The sequence below is a fragment of the Saimiri boliviensis genome, chromosome 13, assembly GCF_048565385.1.
Source record: "Saimiri boliviensis isolate mSaiBol1 chromosome 13, mSaiBol1.pri, whole genome shotgun sequence".
NCBI lineage: Eukaryota > Metazoa > Chordata > Mammalia > Primates > Cebidae > Saimiri > Saimiri boliviensis.
Genome location: NC_133461.1, coordinates 94,762,495 through 94,789,743, shown reverse-complemented (window position 1 = coordinate 94,789,743; position 27,249 = coordinate 94,762,495). Strand labels below are relative to the sequence as shown.

The 27,249-nt window shown below is 43.8% G+C and overlaps 1 protein-coding gene across 11 annotated transcripts in view; it reads left to right on the top strand.

Annotated features, from left to right (window-relative positions):
* CSGALNACT1 (chondroitin sulfate N-acetylgalactosaminyltransferase 1) overlaps positions 1-27,249 on the top strand; it is a 379,255-nt gene that overhangs the window by 227,662 nt on the left and 124,344 nt on the right. For all 11 annotated transcript variants that reach the window (XR_012513249.1, XM_074384017.1, XM_074384016.1 and 8 more), the window contains one exon: positions 26,320-27,248. Coding sequence is in view for 10 of the 11 variants with exons in the window: in XM_074384017.1 (XP_074240118.1) it covers positions 26,615-27,248 (634 nt within the window). In the remaining variant the exon portion in view is untranslated. The remainder of the gene's footprint in view (positions 1-26,319; position 27,249) is intronic.

Below are 27,249 nucleotides of genomic sequence, written 5' to 3'. Positions count from 1 at the left end.
AACGGTCGTAACACGAGTTGGTCGTAAGTTGAGTAGGCTATATGTACAGTTGAAATGGGGCACGTGGAGATGGTAGTGCTGCCGGACGCTGGTCCGCACTGTCGTACGCCCAGCTGGGCAACGTTTGCGCTGCCAGACGCGGAGCAGTCGTGGCTAGCGATTGTGGTCATAAAGTCGAATGGTCGTAAGTTGCATAGGTCATAAGTTGACCAATACCTGTAAGATGGGTCCTCTCCAGAAGTTCCTTCTCCAGCTGCTTTGCAGGATCATTTCCTCTTCTTGGCTGTTTGATGTTGGAGTTCTGTGGATCGAGCAGCACCTTTTCTTGCCATTCGGTTTTCTCAGTCTCATGGTTTGATTCCTATCAATATGCCAATGGCCCTGAATCTACGCCTCTAGCCTATAACTCGCCTTTTCTTTGACTTGCTTAGTCACCGTCTCAGCTTGGATGCCTCAGAGGCACTTTAGCTTAACTTATCCAAGGCCACGCTCATAATCTCCTACGTAAATTCAGTGGTAATTCTGGTTTTCTACAGCCTGACCCTGCTACTACAGCTCAGCACCCCATACTCCAGCTACCCTGACCTGCCTGTGATTCTCATGCACAATGTCACTTCTGAGCCTATGTCACTTAGTTACTCTACCAGAAAGACTCTTTTATTATTTATTTATTTAATTTTTGAGAGGAAGTCTCGATCTGTCACCCAGGCTGGAGTGCAACGGCACGATCTCAGCTCACTGCAACCTCTGCCTCGCAGGTTCAAGCAATTCTCCTGCCTCAGCCTCCCAAGCAGCCGGGACTGCAGGCAGCTACCACCGCACCCAGGTAATTTTTCTATTTTGTAGGGACAGGATTTCACCACGTTGGCCAGGCTGGTCTTAAAATCCTGAGCTGAAGGGATCTGCCCTCCTCAGCCTCCCGAAGTTCTGGGATTACAGGAATGCGCCACGGTGCCCCGTCCTCTCTAATCCTCTCTTTTTTGCTAACCTCCTCCTCTAAGACCTCGCTGAGGTGTCACCTCATGCAGAAAGCTATTTCTGAATGCGCTGGGTTAGGTGGAATGTTCCTTGTTTGTGTCCTTTTCATCCCTTTGGTTCCTCTGTCCTAGCGGTTAGTTCATTGATTTACTTATCCTTTCATGGATCTGCTTCCTCCACTGTACTTCAGACTCCTTAAGGTGAAGAACTCTATCTTATGTATCTTCCTTTCATGAGCTTTACCTGTCTTTAGCTACATACATACATAGGTATAGATAAATAGAGATATGTGGGTAGAGATGTAGTCATACAAGTATAGATATCTAAGGTCTTGAATGAAACTTGGCACTTACCATAGGTACTGAGTAAATGTTTGTCAAACTGATGGTTGTCTAAAGATTTTGTTGTCCTTTTTTCCACTCCTGGAATGACCAGAGCTTTGATAACTTTTAGTAGCAAAAGAGTGAGCCAAGTACTTTGTTTGTATATTTTGCTATACTCGTATCTTTTAGAAAAGTAGTAGTTTGAGGTTTGATGAAGGATGGAGCTTTTTCCCATTAAATTATGTGATGGTTTTAGAAATGGTTTAATTTTGTTTCTGATTGACTGCCATTGGGTTGTGGTTCCTTTGAGTTTAAGTGATATCTTTATCAGTCAAATAAGCATTTCCCTTTTATCTACAATTTTTATCTATAAATCTTAAAAGTTAAAGGCCCTTGAGTAATGGCTGTCCTGCCCTTCTACTTAAGGAAATGCAAGCCTCTGAGGGGAAACCCGGGTTCCTGCCTCCCAGTGGCGTTTGTTTCCCTAGACCCAGTTGGATTTCACCAGAGGTAGGTCTGGGCAAAGCATAGAGGGAGGTGGATATGGCAGTGCTAGGCTTTGTGGAGCTGAGCAGCCTTTCCTTTTTAAACTTTTTATTTGTAAATAATTACGGGTTTATAGAAAGTTGTAAAGGTCTGAAGTATTCCTCACCTAGTGTCCCCATTCTAGTACATACGATAAAATGGAATGGTAAACACACATTAGACCTAGTTCCTGGTTTGGATATTGCACTATAGTTACATAGGATGTAAGCAGTGGAGCATCGTTAACTGACCCTGGCAGTAATCCCTCAGGGAGCAGTAAGGTAGAGCCACCCCTGGCCTCACATAGCTGGCACTGCCAGGTGCCGGTTCCAGAATCTCACTTCAGAGGTTGTGCCCCAAAGGACTGGGGCATTCACGTAACTCAGCTGTGCCCCAAGGGCAGGCTGCTTTCTCTCTGTTTCCACTTGGCAACTTTTCTCTTGGTCATTTACTCCAGCTTTCTGCACAAGGCTTACGTTGGCTCATACTTTTTTTTTTTTTTTTTTTTTTTGGAGACAGAGTCTCTCTCTGTCACCCAGGCTGGCATGTGGTGTCATGATCTTGGCTCTCTGCAGCCTCCACCTGCTGGGTTCAAGCTATTCTCCTACCTCAGCCTTCCAACTAGCAGGGACTATAGGTACGTGCCACCATGCCTGGCTATTTTTTTTTTTTTTTTTTAATTTCTAGTAGAGGTGAGGCTTCACTATGTTGGCCAGGCTGGTCTCAAACTCCTGACCTCAAATGATCCGCCCGCCTTGGCCTTCCAAAGTGTTGGGACTGTAGGCATGAGCCACCATGCCCCGCCATTCTGCAGGTTCTTAGTGCCAGTCTAAACAAAGATAAAAACAGTAATGATGTCACCCACAATGAGTGTTTTAGTTTGAACTCTGCAAGCCATTGTTTAAAGAAAATTGTCTTTACTTTTTCATCAAATGTGCAACAGGGATTATATGCCTGGAAGGAGAGCCAGGCCTAGCAAATAAATTGGACAAAGAACACAAAGTTTCCATACTGAAGGGGGGTGCTTGCTTTTCTGAATTGCTAGAAATAAAGATGTAACAAAATATAAACCATGTGTAATTGTTGTGCCCAGTTTGTGCTTAGCAGTATTTCTCAATTTCCTTGGTTGGGCCTCAGAGATACTGTTGTGGTTTATAAGTGTCTACAGTGGGGATGGTCGCTCTCCATCTCACTCTCACTCTTTCTCTCTTTCTGTCTCTGTCTGTCTGTCTCTCTGTCTCTATTTTCAGCATATTTTATCTGATTCTTAAACTGAGGCTGTGGGGTGTTCCACAAAGGTACACTTTGTTTTGTTACGTTTTTGCTTATGTCTGTTGTATCATTGAGCTAGGAAGCTGGAAATAAATATCTGTGGGACTTTGGCAACCAACGGTCCCAGCCCTCTGTCGCTAAGGGAACTCCTTACAAACCTTATTGTGTTACAGGCTTTTAATAGGGATAAGCAATGTTCATTAAAAGCTGAAGCCAGATATAGGTGACGGGGCGATGGAGGCAGCAAACCACCTTGTCATGTATGTACCTATGCAAAACCCTGCATGATCTATATATGTACCCCAGAATCTAAAGTACGATTAAAAAAAGAAAAAAAAGAAGACTGAGGCTGGGTGTGGTGGCTCACGCCTGTAATCCCAGCACTTTGGGAGTCCGAGGCGGGTGGATCACAAGGTCAAAAGTTCAAGACCAGCCTGGCCAACGTGGTGAAACCCTGTCTCTAGATTTAAAAAAAAAAAAAAAAAAAAAAAAAAAAAAAAAAAAGGCCGAAGCCTCCTTAGACTTGCCACTCCACAGGATAATTGCATTTATGTCAAGAGACCCATTACCTTAGTGTCAAGAAAAAATGTCCCCAGTCTTCTTTCTGTATGGAAAGAATTAGTATTTTTAAAAAATGACTATGACAAGGCCCATGGTATTTTCACCTTGCCCTGGGACATACATAAAGGGTTTGAAAGCTAAGAGGAACAGACTAGAAAAACAATATCTAGAAAAAAGTTAGACACGATTGATTAAATGATGAGTTTTGAGTTCTTTACTTTTTGCTCTTTTTATTAAGAGAACATGCATCATGCATCTTTAATAGCGGAGCTGGAGTGGGAATGGTGGAAATGGAAAATCTTAATTAGATCTGCTCCAATTCTTTTCTAGAGAGACAGGATCTCACTCTGTTGCCGAGGCTGGGGTGAGATGGTGTGACCATCACTGTAGCGTTGAACTCCTGGGCTCAAGCGATCCACCTGCCTCCTATTTGCAGGGAGCTAGAACTACAGGAATGTACCACTATACCCAGCTAATTTTCATTTTTTTAGCAATGGAGTCTTGCTGTGTTGTCCAGGCTGGTTTCAAAGTCCTTGCCTGAAGCGATCCTCCCAGCTCAGCGTCCCAAAGCACTGGGATTACAAGTGTGAGCTACTGTGCCTGGCCCTCTTGCATATTTTATATCCATAAGGATTTAGGTATTCTCCTCATCTCTACCTAACAAGTAATACTCAACTTGAAAGGCTCTGCAGAAACTTATCTGATTCCTCCAACCAGATGACCTTTCTCTCCTCTGAACTACAGCAGTGTTTTGTGTATGTCTCTGACATAAACATTGTTTTTACAACTGTCCTTGCCACTTCCCATTGCTCTGGTGAGGACAGGGATCTGAACTGACTCTTCTCTTTGTCTCCTTTGACAGCTGGCATGGTCCCTTCCATGAAGTAAGCATTTAATTGATATTTGATGATTACATGGATGCAGTTCTCATTATTTGTAACATTATTTACTGAATTTCAGAAAAGTTAGTGTCTGTGTTAATAGTACAGTGTAGCCTGGGCATGGTGGCTCATGCCTGTGATCTCACTGCTTTGGGAGGCCAAGATGGGTGGATGGCTGGAGCCCAGGAGTCCAAGACCTACCTGGGCAACATTGGAAGACTCTGTCTCTACCATAAGAAAAAGAATAGCTGGTCATGGTGGCTTGCATCTGTAGTCCCTGCTCCTTCGGAGGCTGAGGTAGGTGGATGGCTTGAGCCCTGGAGTGAAAGACTGCAGTGAGCCATGATCATGCCCCTGTGCTCCAGCGTGGGCAACAGAGCGAGACGCTGTCTCAAAATAAGCATATAGAAATAGTACTATGTAATAATGATTTTAAGGAGCATCTCCCATGCCGCCCTTCCTGCAGAACGGGGTGGGTGTGGCATGAGAAGGTGGTGCCCCTGCCCCTCCTGCACAGGTGCCTGCTTCAATGTAGGTCTCTGTTGCGTGAGACGGAACTCTGATGGTCTTGTTCGAGATTTTTGTCATGCAGTGATAGTAATTTCAGCAGTTGTTGCAGCTTCACATGAGTGTAAGAAAAAGGATCATATTCCAACTTACCTTTCAGGTGGAGGAATTTTATGCCTCTCCTGGGCAGCCTTGAATTGAGCCTTGTTCTATGTCAGGATAGTAGTGTTCCGTCTAAAGAGGGGATCAAGAAACTCTGTTCACCAGAGACATCTTGCAGCCTTATTTTGGGAAGAATCTTGTATTGTTTAAAATTTTTTTTCAGTCCTGGGAATATGTCTGGTACCAGTAGCTGAAATTAGAACACTAGTGTATTTAATCATATTTGGAGCTACTGGAAAATTGCAATTTAAAAATATCTTAGGAGGTTTTGAGATTTCTCCCAAATGTACTTGCTGCCCTTTGAAGAGTGATTTTGCAGGTTAGAGCTTCGTCAAGTTGTATCCAGAGTCCTTCCGGTAAGTTCCCTGGTGCAGAAAAATGTTCCTCCTGCTTGCAGCCCCATGTCCACAACTATGAAATCTATGAAATCTATTGTCCCCAGACCTAATGTCCTCCTCTGCTGTGCCAGGACACTGGGCTGAGCATTTCACATACATTATCTTTTTAAATCTCCCAGCATCCCTAATGGAATCTGCACCAGTTTGTTTAAATGGCATTTTAGAGAGAGTTTTACAAATTTACTACAGTTGTCTTTTCTGAAAATAAATGGATCTGGAGAAGTAAGAGTGTGAGTTATTTTGATTTAAAATTTGGGAAGTGCAAATTTAGAGGGAAGAGACGAGGAGTCTGGAGTTCTGGATGCTAGTTGACTGTGCTTTTTACCAGCTCTGTACCTGTATATAAACACCAGCTATTTGTTTCTTGGTGGTTAGGTTTTCTCATCAGTAAAGTGATGTTAATGGCACATTTGTCTCACTGATATTTTTCTTTTCTTTTTTTTTAATTGTTGTACTTTAGGTTCTGGGGTACATGTACACATCATGCAGGACTGTTGCATAGATACATACATGGTGAGGTGATTTGCTGTTTTCATTCCCCCATCACCTGTATCTGGTATTTCTTCCCACGTTATCCCTCCCCACCCCATACTGTCCCTCCCCTAGCCGCCCCCTCAACTGACCTCAGTATGTGGTTTGCAGTTCTCCTTGAAGGGATCTTTTTCCTCCTTTGTTAGTTGTATTCCTAGGTATTTTATTCTCTTTGTAGCCGTTGTGAATTGGAGTTCACTTTTGATTTGGCTCTCTATTTGTCTGTTATCGGTGTCTAGAAATGCTTGTGATTTCTGCACGTTGATTTTGTATCCTGAGACTTTGCTGAAGTTGCTTATCAGTTTAAGGAGATTGCGTGCCGAGACAATGTGGTCTTCTAAATATGCAATCATGTCATCTGCAAATAGAGATGACTTGACTTCCTCCTTTCCTAATTGAATACCCTTTATTTCTTTTTCTTGCCTGATTGCTCTGGCTAGAACTTCTAGTACTGTATTGAATAGGAGCGGCGAGAGAGGGCATCCTTGTCTTGTGCCAGATTTCAAAGGGAACGCTTCCAGTTTTTGCCCATTCAGTATGATCTTGGCTGTGGGTTTGTCATAAATAGCTTTTATTATTTTGAGATACATTCCATGGATACCTAGTATATTGAGGGTTTTTAGCGTAAAGGGCTGTTGAATTTTGTCAAAGGCCTTCTCTGCATCTATTGAGATAATCATGTGTTTTTGTCTTTGGTTCTGTTTATGTGATGGATAACATTTATAGACTTGCATTATGTTGAACTAGCCTTGAATCCCTGGAATGAAGCCTGCTTGATCATGATGAATAAACTTTTTGATTTGCTGTTGCATTCTGTTTGCCAGTATTTTATTGAAGATTTTTGTGTCAATGTTCATCATGGATATTGGCCTGAAGTTTTCTTTTTTTGTTGCATCTCTGCCCAGTCTTGGTATTAGGATGATGTTGGTCTCACAAAATGATTTGGGAAGGATTCCCTCTTTTTGTATTGTTTGGAATAGTTTCAGAAGGAATGGTACCCGGTTCTCTTTGTACATCTGGTAGAATTCGGCTATAAACTTGTCTGGACCTGGGCTTTTTTTAGTTGGTAGGCTATTAATTGCTGCCTCAACTTCACCCCTGGCTATTGGTCTATTCAGGGTTTCAACTTCTTCCTGGTTTAGTCTTGGGAGAGTGCAAGTGTCCAGGAATTTATCCATTTCTCAGCTCATACCGATATGATATTAACTCTGTTACAGGCACTATGCTGAATATGTCATGGGGATTCTGTAAGACAGGCCTTTCTGTGCTCCCCATGTCTGGGAGACAAAGGCTTTGAGAAACCAAACAACTGCATGGCTTAAATGGTCTCAACCTCAGAGGCTGTGCTGTCAACCACTCAACTGTACTGCTAGGAGAAAGGCAAATACAAGATGTGGAAGCACCTTACAGAGTTAGAAGAAATGGACATGTGAAGTCTTACTATGACTTAGGGATTTGTAGAGCAGGTGCTTTCCTGTGTAGATAATTTGAAGAATGCAACCAGAGCTCTGTTTCCAAAGTCCCCAGCTCTTATCTGCCATTCCTGCAGTCAGAGCGAAGTTACCAAGTTCATGAAACCAAACTTAACTTTATCGTGAATCTTCTCTTACGTGTGTTTTCTCAGTGGCAGCTCCATCCTCTGAAATGCACACGTTAAACCCTGGCACTATTTTTTTCTTTTGTTTTGGAGACAGTCTCATGATGTGATCTTGGCTCACTGCAGCCTCCACCTCCTGGATCCAAGCGATCCTCCTGCCTCAGCCTCTTGAGTAGCTGGGATTACAAGCACTGCCATGCCCAGCTAATTTTTGTGTTTTTCGTAGAGACAGGGTTTGACCATGTTGGCCAGGCTGCTCTGGAACTCCTGACCTTAAGTGATCCACCCAATTCAGCCTCCCAAAGTGCTGGGATTACAGGTGTGAGCCACCATAACAACCCCCTGGGCCCTAGTCTTGATGGATAGCATTTTTTTTCCTCATGTGATTGGTGTTCTTCCTCTATCAATTTAATGCTATGGCCTAGATTCAAGGCCTCCCTGGCCTGTATTTAGAACACTGTAAAGCCTCATATCTGGTGTCCCCAGTTCCAGTCTTTCTTCACTAGTTCATCTCAGCACTGTTTATTTGCTAAAATTTAATTCTAATCATGGAAGTGTGCTGTTTAAAATCTTAGACAGCTGGTTAGCCATTGCCTGTAGGACGAAATTTCATCCTATCAATTTAAGTTTTCTGCCATGTGATGAGGGCCCTAGGCTGCGATGCGTTCCCACAACACCTCCCTCGTGGCCCTTACATTTCAGCACGGTGCATTGAATAGGCCTTGTGCATTTCCAGGTTGACCTCCTCTCAGGGCTTTCCCTCATGATGAAAACACATCTGCTAAAGCGCCTCTGCAGATTGTACAGAAACCATAAGAGACTGTGATTAAAAGCACAGACAGCACTGGGCTAGAGACCCTGATGGGCTGTGGCATTTGGACAGGTTAATAACCTCTGTCTCAATGTCCTTGTCTGCAAAATGGGTATGACATTAATGGAATGTACCTCATAGGAGATATCAGAAAAGTAAGAGGAAGATGCAGATAGCAAGGGGTCACGGTTAGGAGGGGAAAGTCTACTGAAAGAGAATGGAATGTTTTAAGAGTGATGCAGAGAGAACATCTTAGTGGGATATTCAACAGTGTTAAACTGTGAAGTTTGGATTAAATAACCGTCCTTGGCCATGTATTTGTAGAAACAGGACAATTTCTACTGAACATACATTTCTTTACAGGCATGATATCTTGAAATGTTTCTTAGCTAATACCATGATAATCAGCCTGCTAGCAGGGATTGCTGACTTCTAGATAGGACTGGCAGCGGCTGCCAGGAGCGAGGGACTCCAGGAAGGGAACCCACAGGCCTGGGGAGGCTGAATCCAGAGCCTTAAAAAAGTACTGTCAGCCATATTATCTGTAGGTCTTACTTTTACCAAAAATAAGAATGCATCTTGTATTTATGTGTTACCGGGCTTCCATTAGTTATTTTCCCTACATGTTTTGTTCCATTTTTATATTCAGATATTTGGTACAAAGAAGCCTCAGTTGATGTAGCTTCACGGAGTTTCTAAAATAATTCTGCACAATACATGTATTCTGTAGTCCCGTTCTACGGTAACCGCTTTCTAAAGGAAAGCCCCTCATTTGTGTGCTGATGTCTTCCCTGTAGGTGGGGAAGGAAGAAGAGAGCTGAGAGGAGTTAGGCTATTTATTTTGTCTTAACTAAAAGTAACAGTTTTATTCTTAACCCCTCTCACCTCCAACATGCCAGCAAAACACATCCAAGTACTCACCACAGTGGCTGCCGGACCTTTCACTGTAGGCTGTTTCCAGGTGTCCTTCCTTGGGACTGTGCTGGGGGTTGGGGTGGGATGAGGAGGCCAGTGCATAAACTCCGTTCTTCCATGATACCTGGGGCAGACCAGGCTTCTCCGTCATGGTGGGTGGTGGGAAGGATTGTGGGTGGAGAGGCCAGAATGCCACCCCTGGGGGAAGGGAGCATGCAGCTGCCTACAGCCTATTAGATGACCACAAGTGCCCAAGAGGCTGAGTTTTAATTTCTAGGTTGTCACTCTTTTCACCAAAGCAGAGTGTCTGTCTCACCCAGGGGAGCCTAAGATGGAGAGGAGCAAGAGGGTTCCATGCATCCTCCAACTCTCACCTTCACATCAAAGCATGATTGCACTTCATGAGACAGATATCAGCACCAGTGGTTCTCCTTAGAAACGATGTTTTGGCCGGGCGCGGTGGCTCAAGCCTGTAATCCCAGCACTTTGGGAGGCCGAGGTGGGTGGATCACGAGGTCGAGAGATCGAGACCATCCTGGTCAACATGGTGAAACCCCGTCTCTACTAAAAGTGCAAAAAATTAGCTGGGCATGGTGGCACGTGCCTGTAATCCCAGCTACTCAGGAGGCTGAGGCAGGAGAATTGCCTGACCCCAGGAGGCGGAGGTTGCGGTACGCCGAGATCGCGCCATTGCACTCCAGCCTGGGTAACAAGGGCGAAACTCCGTCTCAAAAAAAAAAAAAAAGAAAGAAACGATGTTTTGTCCTATTTCCAGGGTTCCCTGCTGTGTGTTTTCTCAACTTTCCGGTTCTTTCTCTCTTGCCCTGCTGTGGGCATTGCCTCCCCTGTGCTGGTGTTGGTGGTGTTTAATTCTGTATATATAGAGAGAAGCTCTGTCTACTTTCTGTAATGTAAGGCTGATGGAAGCAGATCACTGTGGTGGTGCTTCAGGATAGGGGGCCTACTAGCTGTGTGGACAGGTCACCCAGCCCTGCTGAATCCTGGTTTCCTAGTCTTAGAGAATGGGGGTCAACAACTCACCACTAAAGTTATTTTGAGGTTTAACTGAGAAAGCAAGTGATGGAGTATGTGGTAGACCCCTACCCCCAGGACTGCTAGAGAGGACTGAGTCACTACCTTGGACTCAAAGTGAATACTTTTACCCTTATCTGTTAATGAATGGGGCTTTCCGTAATGCTTTGTTCTGGGAGATCTGTGTCTAAAGAACGTTTTAAAACCATTGGCTTGTACCTGGTCAAGGCATTCGGAAAACATCAGGAAGGAGAGAGCTTCGTTTTTCTTCTTTCAGGGCTGTAAATAAGTTGAGCCAGTTTGGCTGTTGGAGCCACCTTTGCCTTCCCAGCACAGAGTGTGGTGATTCACACTCTGACCCTGCCTTACGGCTGTCGTCTACACTCAGCACCTCTGCCTGCAGTCTGCTAAGGGCCTGCGGTGATGGCTCAGCTAGAAGTGAAGCAGCTAAATTGTCTGGGGTATAATCCTGTGGGTTGGCCGTGACACGCCTGGAAAATTTAGGATGCAAACACACACGAGGAGTTTAGGAGCAGAGGTTTAATAGAAGAGAAGAGAAAGAGAAACCGCTCTCTCTACAGAGAAAGGTGTGTAGGAGCAGAGAAGGGACTGACTGGCCGAGAATGCACAGGATTTTATACTCTGACTTGAGGACATGGGCTCTGATTTACGTAGGGCTCACCGATTGGTTTGATCAGGAGTGATGTTTACTTAGTATGCAGAGAAGGCTGGTGGCCCTACCCTAATCTTATTATGCAAATAGGTTTTGCAGTTATGGATGAGCGCCATTTAGTCTGCTTCTTACAGTACTGGTTGCTGACAAAGAGAAGGGAAGATGGAGCCGCCATCTTGAACACGTCTAGTCCTTAGTTCCTGCTGCTGTTCACCCATGCAGGCTCTCGGCTTCATTGCCTATGTCTGTAGCTCAATTTTATAGGCTGCTCTTTGTTAGAAAATGATTTGGAACTGCTTTTCATTAAAAAACAAAGCCTTGCCGGGCGCGGTGGCTCACGCCTGTAATCCCAGCACTTTGGGAGGCCGAGGCGGGTGGATCACAAGGTCAAGAGATAGAGACCATCCTGGTCAACATGGTGAAACCCCGTCTCTACTAAAAATACAAAAAAATCATCTGGGAGTCGTCGCATGTGCCTGTAACCCCAGCTACTCAGGAGGCTGAGGCAGGAGAATTGCCTGAACCCAAGAGGCAGAAGTTGCGGTGAGCCGAGATCGTGCCATTGCACCCCAGCCTGGGTAACAAGAGCGAAACTCCGTCTAAAAAAACAAACAAAAAAACACAAAGCGTTACTGAGGACCCTCATATCCTTACTATCTGCCTGAGTGATTTCATCTTAACTCCTGTATCAGAAGGTACTTGGCTGGGGAGCCTTGCTGATTTTTAAATTAGGTTCCCTCTTTGTTAATTCGCCTCATGCATTTTTCTGGAAGCTGTGTGATGTGACCTCAGACCCTGATCTCCCCAGGTGCTTACTTCACTGTCTTGGAGTCTCCCCCAATGCCAGAGCTGGCTTCTGACAGCACAGGAAGATGTTAGATTGACACGTGGCCTAAGGCCACTACATGTGCATCTACTTTTACAGTGCTCTAGAGGAAAGAAGAGAGAACCCAGTGTGATATGGTTTGGCTGTAGCCACACCTTTCTCATCTTAAATTGTAGTTCCCATAATTCCCACATGTTGTGGGAGGGACATGGTGGATGATAATTAAATCATGGGGGTGGCTTCCCCTATACTGTTCTCCTGATAGTGAATAAGTCTTAGGAGATCTGAAGGTTTTGTAAGGGAAATCCTTTTCACCTGGCTCTCATTCTCTCACATCTGCCACCATGTGAGACTTGCGGTTTGCCTTCTGCCATGATTGTGAGAACTGCCCTGTGGAACTGTGAGTCTATTAAACCTCTTTTTCTTTATAAATTACCCAGTCTCAGGTATGTCTTTAACAGCAGCATGAAAACAGACTAATACACAGTGTTTGGCAGAAGACCCTTCCATAGTGATGTCATATCAGTTTAGCCCACCTAGAGATGTTCTTTCTTCTTTTCTTTTTGGCAGGGGCCGGGGGGATTGCGGGGGAGTTGGGGGTGTTGAGGGGGTGTTGGGGTGGAGGATGGAGTTTCACCCTTGTTTCCTAGGCTGGAGTGCCACTCTTGTTTCCCAGGCTGGAGTGCAATTGTGCAATCTCTGCTCACTGCAACCTCTGCCTCCCGTGTTCAAGCAATTCTCTTGCCTCAGCCTTCCAGGTGGCTGGGATTATAGGCACGTACAATCATGCCCAGCTAATTCTGTATTTTTAATAAAGACAGGGTTTCTCTATGTTGGTCAGGCTGGTCTTGAACTCCCAATCTTAGGTGATCTGCCTGCCTTGGCCTCCCAAAGTGCTGGGATTACAGGTGTAAGCCACCATGCCTGGCCCTCTTTTTCAAAGAACATTTCTTAGTGGCTTAAAAATTCCACTAGCCATGATGCTCTTTAGTTGAGATGCCTCAAACTCCATATGTGGGTATAAGCTCCTGGCGTCTTATACCCATATATCAGGTTTGAGGCGTCTCAACTAAAAGGCAACCACCCCTCCAGGTGGGCAGTGGGGGCATGGCCAGAACAGGGAATGGAAAATTGGAAATGAGGGTGGCTGTAGATTCCAGCTGGAAATGGGAGCTCTAGGAGTGAAGGCAGCACCTGGGTCGCTGGGACTGCCAGGGCTGCTGTGTTCACCATGCTCCCTAGAGAGCAGCCACTTCCAGCATCTCATCCCCTCCTGGGGGCTCCTATCATGTAGGCCCAAGGGGTAATGGGTGACATTCCTCCAGCCTACCCAGAGACTGGACTGCGGAGGCCATGTGGCTGGAGGGCTTGGTGGAATTGCTTAGAAATACTTGAATGTTGTGACGATATTCTGCCTGGTCCCAATTGCAGGGACAGAGCAAGGCTCACAATGGGCATTCTGGGATGGGGATTATTTATCAGGATAGTGTGAATTTGCATAGCTATTGAGAGATGTGTAAATGCAAATCACAGCTACATGAGGGCACAAAACAACTAGAGAAGCAGTGCTTCATGCCACATTTGAGGGGCCAGGCAAGCTCATAAATAAGATTTATAACTTCAGAAACAAGAAAAAAATGGACACATTGGGTGTAGAATGAGGAGCAGGTCTCAGCAAGCAGTTGAGGATGATGAAGCAGGTTTAACAGTGTAGCCTAGTGAGTAAGAATCAGACAGACCTGGGTTTGAAACTGGGCTGGGCTGCTTGCCAGCTGAGCACCTGGGGCAAGTGACTTCATTACTTTAAGCCTCAGTTTCTGTTTCTTTAGTGGGGATAATAAGATTTAGCTCATAGGATTGTTTTGAGGATTAAATGAGATAATATTTGTAAAGTGCTTCATCTGATGGCTGGCCCCAAAATAAATGCTCACTAAGTGCTTGTAATTATGAACAGTGGAAGGGTGTTGGGAGCCTGGTTTCATGGAGTTCACAGTTTAGGGTGAGAACGGGCCCTGAGAGCCCCAAAGGACTCAGGGAAACAGCCCTTTCTGCAGGGTTTGGCAGCTGACTCAGCACCACACGTGTGCTTGAGACATCTTACAGCTTGGAAAAGAGTCTTTATGCTGTGCACCTGGCTTCAGTAGCATCTTCTTATCCAGTGCCCTTCCCTCATTGCACCCTCTGGGGTCCGCAACCACCACCCATGCTGACTCCCTCCCTTAGCTCTTCCTGAAGCAAGGGTGGCAGTTGCAGGGAATGGAAGTACAAGGTCTCTGGATAGACGAGAAGCCCCTCTCAGTCAAGCCTTCTCCTCCAAGGTTTGCAAGCAAGTTAAAAATCAAAATCAAAAACCAAAAGAGGACAGCAGAAGAGCCTTGGGTCTATTTCCTGGCATTTCGGGGTGTGTGATTGTGATCAGTGTGCTTTCACTTTCTGATTAGCAGGTGCCAGTTTCTTTTTGCCACATTTCCCTTTTTCTGCTTCAAGGCAGGGACAGGGGAATCAGAATTGTTTTAAAAGACCAATGAGGAGTTGAGGGGATGGAGGGTCCCTCCCAACTAGGGAATTCCTGACTGTGAAGTCATCCACAAGCCTGTTTGTCTGGGCTGGGTCATTGCTGGTCTCTAGAGAATACATGCTCTGAGCCTGGACATAGGGGGACCTCATAGGGAAGACTCAAGGAGCATCTTGAAGGCTGAGCCTAAGTCTTCCAGGTGAGGAAGGAAGGGACGTCGATTCCGGGTGAAGTCCTGGCAGTTTGGTCACCTGGTCTGACAGCAGGTGCTGGGTACCCTGAGATGGAGACAGTGGGGTCCAAAGGCAAGAGAGACACTCTGAGGCTGGGTTCCTGAAGGAATGGGGGATCAAGGCATGCTCCTGGCAGTGGGGTCCTGGAATCAGTTGTGGCAAGAGCCCCGTCCCAAGAACCCTGTAATGTAGTCAGATCAGCTGCAGGGAACCTGGAGCTGTGTCTCTGGGTTGGGGAGGGGGTCCAAGATGGCCCGTAAGGGTGAGGAAATAGTATTTTAAAATATTTCATGCCTCATTGTTTTAGGGGTATTATTTCATAAATACATACTACTACTATATTGTAAAGCTTGTATGTAATATTTTATTTTTATTTTCTTTTGGTGATCAAGTCTCACTCTGACACCCAGGCTGGAGTGCAGTGGAGTGACTTCAGCTCACTGCGACCTCTACCTTCCAGGTTCAAGTGATTCTCCTTCCTCAGCCTCCCAAGTAGCTGGGCTGTCCAGTTAATTCTTTGTTGTGTAATTTTAGTAGAGATGACGTTTTACCTTGTTGGCCAGGGTGGTCTCAAACTCCCAATCTCATGGGATCTGTCCGCCTCACCCTCCCAAAGCGCTGAGATTACAGGCAGGAGCCACTGTGCCCGACCTGTATTTAATTTTTAAATAAATAAATTTACATAGTTCATCTTTGTTCACAAGTCACTGACTGCCTGGAATGTGTTATATATGTTTAATTAAAGTTTGGAGACAGCTGATCTTGAGTGTTGAGGAAAGAGAAGTAAAGGCAGCCAAACTGCAGGGGCCACTGAGGCAGCTGCCATCGCAGATTGCTCTGTGTGTGAAACCTGAGCCAGTGCTCTTACTAAGCAGCTTGGTGTCAGGGCTGGAGGGGGTCAGGAAAGAAGGCTTCAGACCTTTCCACAGCCAACTGCAGGTGCTGGGCATTTGGTTGTTGACTCCCCAGTGGGACCCCTGTCTTCTCACTGGGATTTGGCTCAAGCACCTCTTAGCATATACACAGTAATACTGATCTGCTTTATTTGTTGCCTGAACTGGTTTAGTTGCTCTCAGGAATATACTTGAAGATAAAGCACTTGGCCCATATGTAGATGCTAATGAAAGACTCAATGGAAAAAAGAAACCTGCCTTCCAGAAAGAGCCGTGACACCTGAGAACCCTGCTCTGAAACTTCTGGGTTGATGTGGATTAGGGAGATTATGAGCTATTATGCTCATTTGTAGGTCATTTTGGCTTCTTTGAAAGCATAGTCATGTCATGCCTAACATTTTGTCAATGGATTGATGATATGTGGGTGCTTCTATAATTACAATACTGTATTTTTACTGTACCTTTTCTTTGTCTAGATATGTTTAGATACACAAATACCATACTGCTACAGTTGACTACAGTGTACATTACAACCACACGCCGTACAGGTTTGTAGTCTAGGAGCAACAGGCTATATTGTATCGCCCAGGTGTGTGGTAGGTCTACCGTCTACATTCGTGAAAGTACACTCTGTGTTGTTTACACGGCAGAATTGCCTGATGATGCATCTCTCAGAACATTTTTCTGTCATTAAGCAATGGCATAACTGTGTCTCAGACCTAAACTAATTGTGTGTGTGTGTGTGTGTGTGTGTGTACAGAGAGAGAAGTCTGAACAGAATGTACGGGGCATAGGAGCTGGGAGCTTTAGGGTTTCTCAGCCCTCATAGTGGCTTCGTGTGTCTTGCATTACATTTTGTGATTTTCTTTTTGGTGTTAAGACCTTTGCTGTCATCTTTGTCCCACATCGTTGCCCTCCTCCTGTGTCCCGGGTACCTCCCGCCACCTCTAATATTCAGTGTCTAGTACATTGTCTGGGCAGGAGGTGATGGTGCCTTGAGTAGGGTGATGGTAGAGGTAGAGATGTGAGAACCGATTTGAGATACGTTTGGAAGAGGAAGCATGTTGACTTGGTGATAGGTCAATGGCAGATGATGGAGAAGGAAGGGTTAGGGATGATTTTCATGCTTCTGGCTTAAGCAGCTTGATGGGTTGTGCTGCCATTGGTTGTGCTGCAAAGACAATGACTGGAAGGGAGGTACACTTTCTTTGCTTCACCAGTTCTCAGTTAACTTGGCCCCTGTGCTGTAATAGTCAGCTGCTTCTAAGCAACACTCCATTATTGACTCTGGTGTTTGGGAACAAGGCTCCTCTAAAACGTAATTACATTTTAACTTGACAGATTTCCTAAAGTCCTTGGCATTAATCAAAAAACAAAGCAAAAACCATTTTTGGATGAATGACCCATTGTTCAAGAATAAAATCTTGGAGCGCTTTGGCAGAAAGCATATTGGGCTTCAAGTCAAAGATGGATTTAAGTCCTACTTCTATAGCCTGTAGGTTGTGTGCTTTTAGACAGATCATATAACTTCTCTGAGCCTCATTTTCCCAAATTGAGAAGTGATTATAGTAATGTGTTTCTGATGTCACACAATTATTGTATCTTAGGAGATAAGGCATATTAAAACATTTTATACAATGAAAAATAGCGTATGGTTGAGAAATATAATTTTTATGTAAATCTGGAGTCTGTGACCCTGTGAATTAGTTACCATCTATTGGAATGTAACAAATTATCCCAAAACTTAGCCTAAAGTAGCAAACATTTATTATCTGACAAGGTCTTAGGAATCCAGAATTCTTGGATTCCAGCCTATCTTCATATGGCGGCAGAAAAGAGAGCGTGAAGGGTGAAGTGCTAAGCTAGGCTGGATAGTTTTGGTTCAGGGTTGCCATCAAGCTGTCTGATTTCAATCACCTCAGGCCTTAACTATGGCTGCAGAAGCCACTTTCAAGCTTTCTCAGGGGACTGCCACTGTCGGTCAGCTGAAGGCTTCAGTTCCTCATCCGTGGGTCCCTCCACAGGTCTGCTTACAACATAGCAGCTCGCTTCGGAAAGAGGGCACCCAAGACAAAGCTACAGCATTTTACAACTTAATCTGACAAGTGCCATACCACTTCTTCTGCCTATTTGTTGGTCACTGATAGGGTCGGGCTCTGTGTCCCCACCAAAATCTCATTTTGAATTGTAAGCCCCAGTATTGGAGGAGGGACCTGGTGGGAGATGACTGGATTATGGGGGCAGATTTCCCACTTGCTGCTCTCATGATACTCAGTGAGTTCTCACAAGATCTGGTTGTTTAAAAGTGTGAAGCACCTCTCCCTTCACACACTCTCTTCTGCCACCATGTGAAGATATACTTGCTTTCCCTTGTGCCGTGATTGTAAGTTTCCTGAGGTCTCACCAGCCATGCCTCCTGTACAGCCTGTGGAACTGTGAGTCAATTAAACCTCTTTTCTGTATAAATTACCCAGTCTCAGGTAGTTCTGTATAGCAGTGTGAGAACAGACGAATACACTCACACACATCAAGCCCCCAGTACAGTGTGGCAGCAAGCACACAGTGGTGTGAATAACAGGAGCCAAGGACCATTGAGGGCCATCTTGGAACCTGGCTACCACACCTTGTATACAGGAATTCAACTCAGGTAGAGGGAATTCTAAATGAAGCCATATGTTCAAATAAAGTTTACAGTGCTGAGTTTATATCCATTTTTGAGAGCATTTGAAAACTCTGAATAAGAGTCCTTTCCACACATATCCAGCATGGCATGTTTATCCGAGAGATATGACTTCATTTTATGTTCTGTTGGTACAGCTAATCCTTTGACTGAAGGTTAGTTTGTGCCCTTGTTGTCAAAGAGCAGATTGTATGTACCCAGGCGGAATAGACTCACACTGTGGCATCAGGGCTTTGGTCTACCACTTCCTGACCCCGTAGACACTGGCTTGATTTTTTTCACCATCAACCCTTTTGGCTGTGTCTGCACATGGGGTGATGTCTTGCAGAATTTATTGCCGTTCCTTGAATAGTTTCCTTTATCACTTACAAGGCCTGTCATTGTAGCATGTAGTGCTGCCTGACCTGGCCTAGCCATGAAGCCACCGTCCTTTCTGCCTGCTGCTGACCTTGATGGTGTTTCATCAGCAGAGCTTGTCCTTGAGCCTTTCTTGGTTTATGAGCTTCTTGTGCACATTAGTAGCCATGTCTTGGCAGAGTACACAGCTCTTGGGACCAACATGTTCACTGAAATCTGCAGAATGAAATGCTTACACTCAAACAAAGAGCAACTTCTGTCCTAGACACAGAAATCCCAGTATCCACTCTGGCCACATTTGGGTTAAGTCTTAGGCTCCGAACAAAACCTGACCTGCCTTAGTTTTACCTTCTGAGATGAAATGGCAAACAGTATCTGTAACTACTTGCATATCTTATCTTGACAAATATTGAATACTTATAAAATTTATCTTAATGTTTTTGTCATTTTAAAATATATTTGTACTTTGCGAATCCTCCCGTCTCCTACTCCTCACCCGTACATTTGCTCGGTGGGAACGTGGCATTAACACTTTGTATCCATTTTAATGGTATTTGTCTGTTTGGAGCTCAAATTACAGTTATCTGAAAGGACGTTAGTTCTTCTTCAAGCTAGTAAGTTTGCTGAGGCTGGGATGTGTTCTTGGTTTAGCTTTTCATCTCTTGTAACTTTTTATACAGAGCGTTGAACATACTAGGTGCTTCATGCCTGTTTGTTATATGGATGAATAAAGACAAAATCCTAGATAGAATTGACTGTGACTCTCATCTGTTTTGGGGTCCTTACTATGTTATTTGGAGATGTGGAAAAGCCCAGGTTGTTTCCTGGCCTCAGACTGGAGTGAGCCCTAGAAAGCATTGCTCCGCAATGGTGTTTAGCCTTCACAGAAGACGATGAGAAAGCCTTGTCCCTGTTGTTTTGTTGCCCAGATATGGTAAGAATGGCAGGAAAGGCACTGCACTTGGATATCTCCTTCATTCTAATCACTAAATCCACAGTTTCAGACATGATGCATCACAAATCTATCACAGGGGGTTTGACCGGGGTTAGGAAGGTATTAGGTAAAGCAATTAGGAAGGATGAGCACTTTAAAATGTCAGTGTCAAGAAACCTGATGAGCACAGGGATTTTCTACAATTGAAAACCTAGGACTATGCATCTCCCTTCTTCCAAGGGTCTTAAAGTTTGTTGTTGACAGGGACTTCTTGTTCCTTCCCTTCTCTCTGTGTTCCACAACTACCCCAAGAGATTGAGCTCGTCTAAAAATCTGGATGCCTAAGCTCTTAAAATAGTAGCTCAATGCTGTGGTGATCACATAAAGCTGTATTTTCACTGTCATCTCTAACTTCTAGTAGTGCCCAGTAATTACACAGTGCTTTCCATCTGCAAGTCTGTGAACACATAAATGGTAACTCTAATTCTCCCAGTGCTGCTAAGAGAAGGAGATTGCACATGGCTTTTGTGGCTTAGGTATACATTGGTCCAGGTATGTCTCATCAAGGTGTTCTTTCCTGAAAGGGACAGAGGTGGTAAAGTGACATCCACTTTTTCTTTTCTTTTCTTTTTTTTAAAACACAGTCTGACTTCGTTGCTCAGGCTAGAGTGCAGTGGTGTGATCTTGGCTCACTGCAATTTCCTCCTTTCAGGTTCAAGTGATTCTCGTGTCTCAGCCTCCCCAGTAGCTAGGATTATAGATGCGCACTACTTGCCTGGCTAATTTTTGTATTTTTGGTAGAGGCGGGCTTTTACCATGTTGGCCAAACTGATCTTAAACTCAAGACCTCAAGTGGTTCACCCATCTTTGGCCTCCCAAAGTGCTGGGATTACAGATGTGAGCCACCCCACCTGGCCAACACCCACTTTTAAGGATGTTTTGTGCAACCAAAGGAAAAACCTGAAGTCTTAACAGAAGCAAGACTCCAAAGGATAAAAAGCCTCTCCTAACTTCAGGAAACAGATACTCCCAGCCTCAGTATAACAAGCTGTCAGGCTTTTGACTACAGATGAGACTGCTAGAATGGCTCACAAATATTTTGTCTGTTAAAGAAAGCACTTTTGTTTCTGACACGTGTTAGCTGCTTCTGACATTTCAAAGGAAAAATTCATCATGGCCTCTTGGGCAGCAATTCATATGAAGTTTTGTTGTTTCTTTAAAAAATGCTTATTCTTGAAAAAAATGTCTTTTTCACTTTTGCTCCTTTTCTCCAAAATGTGGAACCCCAAATAACATTGAAATTTATACTAGTGAATTTCAGTAACCCAAACTAGATGTTCAAGAAAATTATAGAACAGAACAAGAGGATGTTCTAGTTTTAATTTTTTTTAACTTTAAGTTCTGGGGTACATGTGCAGATCTTGCAGGATTGTTACATAGGTATACACATGCCATGGTGGTTTGCTGCCTCCATTCCCCATCACCTACATTAGGTATTTCTCCTAATATTATCCCTCCCCAATATTCTTACACCCTGCTATCCCTCCCCTCACTTTACCCTTCAACAGACTCTAGTGGGTGATGCTCCCCTCTCTGTGTCCATGTGTTCTCATTGTTCAACAGCCACTTATGAGTGGGAATATGCGGTGTTTGGTTTTCTGTTCTTGTGTCAGTGTACTGAGAATGATGGTTTCCAGCTTCATCTACATCCCTGCAAAGGGCATGAATTCATCCTTTTTTATGGCTGCACAGTATTCCATGGTGTGTATGTGCCACATTTTCTTTATCCAGTCTATCTTTGATGAGCATTTGGGTTTGGTCCAAGTCTTTGCTATTGTGAACAGTGCCTCGATGAACATAAGTGTGCCTGTGTCTTTATAATAAATAGATTTATAATCCTTTGGGTATACACCCAGTAATGGGATTGCTGGGTCAAATGGTATTTCTATTTCTAGATCCTTAAGGAATTGCCACACTTCCACAATAGTTCAACTAGTTTACACTCCTACCAACAGTGTAAAATATTCCTATTTCTCCACATCCTCTCCAACATCTGTTGTCTCCAGATTTTTTTAATGATTGCCATTTTAACTGGTGTGAGAGTGTATCTCAATGTGGTTTTGATTTGCATTTCTCTAATGACTAGTGATGATGAGCATTTTTTTCATATGTTTATTGGATACATAAATTCTTCTTTTGAAAAGTGTCTGTTTATATCTTTTGCCCCCCTTTTTTGAGGTTTTTTTTTTCTTGTATATTTGTTTTAGTTCTTTGTTGATTCTTGATATTAGCCATTTGTCAGATGAGTAGCTTGCAAAAAATTTTTCCCATTCTTTTGGTTGCCAGTTCACTCTAATGATTCTTTCTTTTGCTGTACAGAAGCTCTTAAGTTTAATTAGATTCCATTTGTCTATTTTGGCTTTTGTTCCATTGCTTTTAGTGTTTTAGTCATGAAGTCCTTGACTGTGCTTATGACCTGAATGGTATTGCCTAGGTTTTCTTCTAGGGTTTTTATGGTGTTAGGTCTTATGTGTAAATCTTTAATCCATCTGGAGTTAATTTTTGTATAAGGTGTAAGGAAGGAGTCCAGTTTCAGCTTTCTGCACATGGCTAGCCAGTTTTTGCAATACCATTTATTAAACAGGAATCCTTTCCCCATTGCTTGTTTTTATGAGGCTTGTCAAAGATCAGATGGTTGTAGATGTGTGACGTTAATTCTGAGGCCTCTGTTGTGTTCCATTGGTCTGTATCTCTGTTTTGGTACCAGTACCATGCTTTTTTGATTACTATAGCCTTGTAGTATGATTTGAAGTCAGGTAGCATGATGCCTCCAGCTTTGTTCTTTTTGCTTAGGATTGTATTGTCTATGAGGGCTCTTTTTTGGTTCCCTAAGAAGTTTAAGGTAGTTTTTTCCAGTTCTGCGAAGAAAGTCAATGGTAGTTTGATGGGGATAGTATTGAATATATAAATTACTTTTGACGGCATGGCCATTTTCACAATATTCATTCTTCCTAACCATGAGCATGGAATGTTTTTCCATCTGTGTCCTCTCTTTTTTTTCCTTGATCAGTGGTTTGTAGTTCTCCTTGAAGAGGTCCTTCACATCTTTCGTTAGCTGTATTCCTAGGTATTATATTCTCTTTTCAGCAGTTGTGATTGGGAGTTCACTTTTGCTTTGGCTCTCTGTTTGTTACTGGTGTATAGGAATGCTTGTGATTTTTGCACACTGATTTTGTATCCTGAGACTTTGCTGAAGTTGCTTATCATACTAAGAAGATTGTGGGCTGAGACAATGGGGTCTTCTAAATATACAATCATGTCATCTGAAAATAGAGACAATCCGATTTCCTCTTTTCCTAATTGAATGCCCTTTATTTCTTTTTCTTGCCTGATTGCTCTGGCTAGAACTTCCAACACTATGTTGAATAGGAATGGTGAGAGAGGGCACCCTTGGGAGATAGAGACACACAAAGAAACCCTTCAAAAATTAATAAATCCAGGAGCTGTTTTTTTTTGAAAAGATCAACAAAATAGACCACTAGCCAGACTAATAAAAAAGAAAATAGAAGAATCAAATAAATGCAATAAAAAATGATAAACGGGATATCACCACTGATTCCACAGAAATACAAATTACTATCAGAGATTACTACAAACAACTCTGTGCACATAAACAAGTAAATCTAGAAGAAATGGATAAATTCCTGGACACTTAAACCCTTCCAGGACTAAATCAGGAAGAAGTTGAATCCCAGAATAGACAAATAACAAGGTCTGAAGTGAAGGCAGCAATTAATGACCTACCAACCAAAAAAAGTCCAGGTTCGTATGGGTTCACAGCCGAATTCTACCAGACATACAAAGAGGAGCCGGTACCATTTCTTCTGAAATTATTCCAAACAATATACAAAGAAGGAATCCTCCCTAATTCATTTGATGAGACCAACATTATCCTGATACCAAAATCTGGTAGAGATAAAACTAAAAAAGAAAAATTCAGGCCAGTATCCATGATGAACATCGATGCAAAATTTTTCAATAAAATACTGGCAAACAGAATGCAACAGCACATCAAAAAGCTTATCCATCACGATCAAGTAGGCTTCATCCCAGGGATGCAAGACTGGTTCAACATACACAAATCCATAAATGTAATCCATCACATAAACAGAACCAGGGACAAAAACCACATGATTATCTCAACAGAGGCAGAGAAGGCCTTTGACAAAGTTCAACAGCCCTTTATGCTGAAAAGTCTTAATAAATTACATATTGATGGAACGTATCTCAAAATAATAAAGCTATTTATGACAAACCCACAGCCAATATCATACTGAATAGTTTTAAATTTTTAAATCACAGATTATTTAATTTTTAAACAGTGTTCAGTTACCCAACGTAGTTTTCATTCTTTATGCAAATACAATTTTAAGTTTCCACAACACAACAAAATGTCCTGAATATTTCATTTTTGTTTTTTGATTTGCTTGTTTTGTCTTTAATGACAATCTAAAGTAGGAGTCTTTAAAGTGACTGAATAGCATGACAACATGCCTTCACTGGTAATTTAATACTTGGATATAATGAGTTTATCTGAGAGATTTCATTAAAAACAGCAAGGTGCCTGAACACCAAAGCTGAGCTGTTTTCGATCACAGAATTATAGTAATTATACAAATCCCAAGATTTTCATCAGATGGAAAAGGCTTCCAGGGCTAAACATCTACTTTAAACTTAGCACTAATAACTGTGTCTTGTTCTAAATAACAGTAGAGAGAATCCTTGGGCTTAGGGAAATACTAGAATGTTAAGTGTTGAAGGTTTAAGAACAGTTGAGAAATAAACTATTTTGATAGCATAGCAGTATCACTAGGAGGCACATCTCCTGAGTAATAGAAGAGGAACTTTTGTGTACAGACATAGTCTATAGCAAGTGAATATTTAAGTAAAGTCAAGAAGGTTGGCAACATTCTGTCTTTGAGAAGAACCTTTCTCTCTTCTCTCCCAAAGGTCCTGAACTTGCAAATTGACTGGGCTCGGCTCTTCTTCTCATCACTAAATGGTATAGACTACTAGTAAATGAGATGATTATTGGCCCAGAATCTGGCTTTCTGAGTCAGGTGAAGACTATGTAAAGAATAATTTAGTTATGAGGATTACTTAAAATGTCAAGTTTTTATAAAATGGTAAAGGCATAGTACCTCAGGGAGCTTGTTTGTGAGTGAAGTGATAAAGAAAGATGCATCTAGAAAGGTTTCATTAGAATGTCTCTAGAAAAGAAATTCGATTTGGTCTATTTTCCATTAATAATTCTTTTACTTGTTTTTTCTTTCTAAGATGGGTAGGGGAAGACAAGGAGAAGGGATTAAGGAAGGAGAACGTCTGAAGAGGAATGTGCTGTGGAAATGTCCACGATGCGGGGAGGAGGAGGAGGGGTGACCCCCGGGGGAGATGGAGAAGGCGGTCAGACTGGCTTCTCATTTGTCAAGATTGAGAGTTGAGGAGCGGAGCATGTGAAAGGCCCTAGGACCTGACTGAGTATTTCTGATGAACAAACAGGACACAGAATTCCCCACGGACACTGGAGCAGAGATGTATCTGAGATTTGGGTCCCAACAGGATAGTATTTCTGATTCTAGTCTCTTCTTCTCCCAACCTCATCCCTTCTATGATAAACTTACTTGTCTCCTGTCTGCAAGCAGAATTGAAGAGTTAGCTGGAACCACTGTCCCCTGATCCCTTTGGATGTGTTACCGTCCACATTTATTATTTGTGTATTTGAACCTCTGGGTGCATCCCCCGTTCCTCATCAGAAAGCTTAGGAGCCATGTCGATGCACTTCAGGCCTGCTCTGAGTAAGTGCAGACAGGTGAACCCCTGTGGGCTCACCTGGCTGCATCCACCCCAGCTTGGCAGGCTTAGTTCATTCATGATGCCCTAAAGGAGTTACCTGGAGCTGCGTGACTTAGAAAAGAGGTTTATCTGGCTCACAGTTCTGCAGGCTGTATAGGAAGCATGGCACCAGCATCTGCTTTTGATGAGACCCTCAGGCTGCTTGCACTCATCGTGGAAGGTGAAGGGCAGCGAGCGTTACATGGTGAGAGCAAGAGGCAGTGGGAAGAGAAAGAGAGAAAGCACCAGGCTCTTTTCAACAAAGAGTTGTCATGGGAGCCAAGAGTGCCAAGTCACTCTAGCAAGAAAGGCACCAAGCCATGCCTGAGGGATCCACCCCCATGATCTGAACACCTCCCACCAGGCCCTACTTCCCAACACTGGGGGTCACATTAGACTCGGAGGGACCAAACAGACACAGCACAGGCTCTGGCCAAGTAGTACCCTGCCAGCAACTCCAACGTCATGAACATGTTGCTTTTCTCCCTTTAACTGTCAGAATGTGTGCCACTGTGCAGAAATTATAAGATACAGAAAAATAGAAACAGAAAGATGATTCTTAATCCTTCCATCTGGAGAGAATTATTGTTCACATTTTGCCATTTTCCTTCCAATCTTTTTTCCGTGTCCTTTGTTGGTTATTTGCATTATACTGTAGATGATCATATGTGTTCTGATTTATACACATTTAACAATACTTAATCATCTATCAAAGGCATTTTCCATAACTCTCACAGGAGATCTATTGATATTGATTGCTGTAGGGAGCATGAGGGAATCGTTGTCTTGATTAAGTGCTGCTGTCATTTGTGTCTCTTTCCAGGTCCCCTCTTGCTGTTGGCTGCACATCAGGAAGGCTATGATGGGAATGAAGGTGAAAACCTGGAGATTTCACTTAAGTGATTGCTTCTGCCTGCAAGATCATCCTTTAAAAGTAGAGAAGCTGCTCTGTGTGTTGGTTAACTCCAAGTGGCAGAACTCATTCTAGAAGGAAATGGATGCAAGCAGCTCCGGGGGCCCCAAACGCATGCTTCCTGTGGTCTAGGCCAGGAAGCCCTTCCGTGGGGGCCCCAACTTTCAGGGATGCCACCGGTTCTGGATGCATGGCTGATTCCTGAATGATGATGGTTCGCCGGGGGCTGCTTGCGTGGATTTCCCGGGTGGTGGTTTTGCTGGTGCTCCTCTGCTGTGCCATCTCCGTCCTGTACATGCTGGCCTGCACCCCAAAAGGTGACGAGGAGCAGCTGGCACTGCCCAGGGCCAACAGCCCCACAGGGAAGGAGGGCTACCAGGCCGTCCTGCAGGAGTGGGAGGAGCAGCACCGCAACTACGTGAGCAGCCTGAAGCGGCAGATCGCACAGCTCAAGGAAGAGCTGCAGGAGAGGAGCGAGCAGCTCAGGAATGGGCAGTACCAAGCCAGTGATGCTGCTGGCCTAGGGTTGGACAGGAGCCCTCCAGAGAAAACCCAGGCTGACCTCCTGGCCTTCCTGCACTCACAGGTGGACAAGGCAGAGGTGCATACCGGTGTGAAGCTGGCCACAGAGTATGCAGCAGTGCCTTTCGACAGCTTCACTTTGCAGAAAGTGTACCAGCTGGAGACTGGCCTTACCCGCCACCCCGAGGAGAAACCCGTGAGGAAGGACAAGCGGGATGAGTTGGTGGAAGCCATTGAATCGGCCTTGGAGACCCTGAACAATCCTGCAGAGAACAGCCCCAATCACCGTCCTTACACAGCCTCCGATTTCATAGAAGG